We start from the raw sequence: 3,565 nt of genomic DNA, 5'->3' as shown, positions 1-3,565 counted from the left end.
TGGACTCATGCAGGACATTATTTTGGGATCCAGGCCCTCAGCTGGATTCTTGCTCTATAGTCTGTGGACAGATTTCCTGCACTCCTTTGTATATCATTCTTTGGGTGACTATGATAAATAATCATATAAAGTATGTGTCCTGTATGATATTGTTTCACCTTGCACAATAACCCACAAACCATAACAGTCTACTACCTCTACTCTCCAAAGTTTACTGTGTTGATGCTGTCCTTTGAGCTTCTTTGTGGGCTATTCAGATAAAATTGGAGAGCTAAATTTCAGCTCCATGTACTACCCGTCTAAACAGAAAGTATGCAGTTATATAAATTGACTTGCAGGCAAAATAGGAACTTCCCTGCATGCTGTTTTTGTAAAGAGGTGATATTTTCCAGCCAAGCACATTGCATCCGTTTTTTCTGTCACTCTGTTATATAAAGCAGAGAAGCTGAAGGGGAGAAATGATCATTGTGCACAGTAAAATGCTTTTCATGGTCTCATTTAAGATAACTGGTGTGCACATCTTGACTTTTTTATATTTGAAAGCAAATAACAGTGGAAACATAACAGAAAATTATGTCAGAATCAGGCAAAGAGGCCTATACTTCTTATGTTTCCCTCTTTGTTGATGGATGATACAAAGTTTATCACACTACCCTGTTTTTGTTGGTGCTGGACTCATAAATTTATGGATCAGAACCTTAAGTCATGTGTTGGACAGTATTTTATGTATAATTATCAATGCACATATGGCATGGTTCTTTTCTTTTCCCATTTATTTTAGTGCCAATTAGTCTCCCTCTCATTAGCTTGCTCTATAATTAACATACTAACCATGCTTCTTGATAAAGCACCTAATAATGCTTGAGAATAAACAAGTATTTTAATTTCTGAATCATAATACTGTTTACAAAACACAGCTTTAATGATAGCTATCTTTCTGCTCAATACACTTTCATTTGTAAGTGTGATTACCTTCTCCCATGAATGTGGAGTTTAGTAAGGGCCCAAGTTACGTTATTTGCCTCCAGTATAAATTCTTGTCATAGAATCATCAAATTTTGCCACAGGTGAGTTGAATTGAATTGTATTTTTAAAAATTATAACATTGACATACTCAGCTTGGATTTCCATAGAACCATATATAATCAACTTTGTTATTTAAACAAAAAAAACCACAATTTTTTTTTCCAGGAAGCCAAGAAGTTCAAGATCAAAATCTTAAATCCGGTGTCTTTTGAAGATTTATTTCTTGATTCAGAGACAGCACTCTTTTTGTGTGTCCACACATGTCAGAAATAAAAAGCTAAATCTCTCTGGGATCTCAAACAGAATGTAATTTCTTTCATAAGAAATCCATTGTTATAACCTCACCTAATCCCAATTACATATGTAAATCTCTGTATTCTTATTATACCTTATTACTGGTTAAAGTTTCAACATGTGCATTTCTTGGGGGCACAAGCATTCAATCTATAGAGATAATTGCATTGCATTTGAGATAATCATACATAGCATTCCCATAAATATTCCTATGTCCTCTATGCAGGTTTAAGTTGCAGAATTATCAGTTTGTTCTGGCCTTGATGTTTGCTATCGAGGAGATCAACAGGAATCCCTGTCTTTTACCCAACATATCTCTGGGATTTGATATCTATAATGTCCCATATATTGAACATGGTGTGATGGATATTTCCTTCATGTGGCTCTCAGACCTTGACCAGAGAATCCCTAACTACATGTGTAGAAGAGAGAGCAAATCTGTGGCAGTACTTACGGGAACATCATGGGCAACATCTGCCCAGGTTGGGGCACTTCTTGGGCTCTACAAATTTCCACAGGTGAGAGAAGGTGTGCAGGGGAGGAAAAAAAGTGGCATGTTTGGAGGCAATCTCAAGTCTCTGAATAAGGTGAAGGGGAGAGATTGATGCTCTATGTATCTCCAGGTATATACTAAAAGGATAAGTATTCACAGGTTTGATGGGGACCCACACTAACTTTGGAACAGAGAGGAGGGAGAGGGTGGATTAGACAATGCAGCTTTTTAGTAATCTGACTCAAAACAATTTTCTAGAAAATTCTCACAAGGTGAGAGATTAGTTTAAGAAAATGTTAAGGAAATGTCTCTTACTATCACCTCTAGGGTTTTTTTTTTTTTTTTTTTAAAGCAATGCAGTACTGCTGTTGTGTTTTAGGCTAGTCTTATTCCTCATGGTTCTTCCAATGTTCTTTTTCTTTTAGCTTACCTTTGGACCTTTTGATCCTAACTTGAGTGACAGTAGTCAGTTCCCTTCTCTCTATCAGATGGCTGCCAATGATACATCTCTGGTCCTTGGCATGGTCTCCTTGATGCTTCATTTCCACTGGAACTGGGTGGGATTGGTCTTCTCAGAAGACCAGAAAGGCATTCAGATTCTCTCAGATTTGAGAAGACAAATGGACATATCCAGATTGTGTATAGCTTTTGTGGAAATGATCCCTGTCAGCCGAGTGATATATTCCCCAGACTCCTTATTAAAATTTCACCAGATCATAAACTCCTCTGCAAATATAATTATCATTTATGGTGATAGTGATTATCTACAAATTTTGATGTATAAATTAGGTCAAATGTTAATGACATGGAAAGTCTGGGTCACGAACTCACATTGGGATGGTGCCATCGTTCCCAGATATTTTATGTTAGACTCATTCCATGGAACTCTAATTTTTTCACACCACCATGGTGAAATCTCTTGTTTCAAAAAATTTATCCAGACAGCTAATCCTTCAAAATACCCAGAAGACATTTATCTTGCTAGGTTGTGGTATTTCTATTTTAATTGCTCATTTTCTGGGTCTGACTGTAAAAGATTGTTAAATTGTCTTCCTAATGCCTCCTTGGAATGGTTACCCGGACACCATTTTGATATGGCCATGACTGAAGAGAGTTACAATATATATAATGCTGTGTATGCTGTGGCCCACACTCTTCATGACATGCTTCTTCACCAAGTAGAAGTGCAAGAACTGAGAATGGGGAAAGGCCTGTTCTTTACTCCCTGGAAGGTAATGTCTCTTTTATTGGATGGCTCAAACCATCAACAAGAGAACATTCTAATTAGTTCCATAAATGTTTAAGTTATGGAGTTTATTATTCTTTCTGCAAATGCACAAGAGAAACATTTACTTGTTTCATGGTCAGGGGTGTAAATCAAGACCTATTTAGAAGTGGTCCACAAAAGCAATGTACTATTGTTAAGAAAACTTTGTGTTTTGGGTCAATGTTTTGTGTTACAAATGACCTCAAAGGACTATTTAGCTAATGACTTCCATAATTAAAACCCAGATTTTTCTAATGGCAGTCTGCTTTTGATTAGTTTATGTCTGGAGTACATAAGAGTTGTGTTCCTTTTGGAGAATTGGTAAAGGTACATACTGTTTCTTGAGCAGTTTTACTCTTTCCCGCTCTATTTCTCTTCCTCCTTTCTCAATCCCCTTCCTTTCTCCATAAAATTTATGTCCCTGCTCCCTACTGATTTTCTTTTTTTGACTGTGCATTTGAGTTTTGAGACTTTTTTATTTTTAT

The 3,565-nt window shown here is 36.5% G+C and overlaps 1 protein-coding gene across 1 annotated transcript in view; it reads left to right on the top strand.

The window, feature by feature from the left end:
• LOC102004318 (vomeronasal type-2 receptor 116-like) overlaps nucleotides 1-3,565 on the top strand; it is a 40,250-nt gene that overhangs the window by 18,766 nt on the left and 17,919 nt on the right. The window contains 2 exon segments of the mRNA XM_013507576.1: nucleotides 1,547-1,838; nucleotides 2,239-3,045. Of these exon segments, the coding sequence (XP_013363030.1) occupies nucleotides 1,547-1,838; nucleotides 2,239-3,045 (1,099 nt within the window).

The sequence above is a fragment of the Chinchilla lanigera genome, unplaced genomic scaffold (assembly GCF_000276665.1).
Source record: "Chinchilla lanigera isolate Chin_1 unplaced genomic scaffold, ChiLan1.0 scaffold00131, whole genome shotgun sequence".
Classification (NCBI taxonomy): domain Eukaryota; kingdom Metazoa; phylum Chordata; class Mammalia; order Rodentia; family Chinchillidae; genus Chinchilla; species Chinchilla lanigera.
Note: the sequence above shows the minus strand (reverse complement) of the source record. Positions and strands in the feature narration are given on the sequence as shown.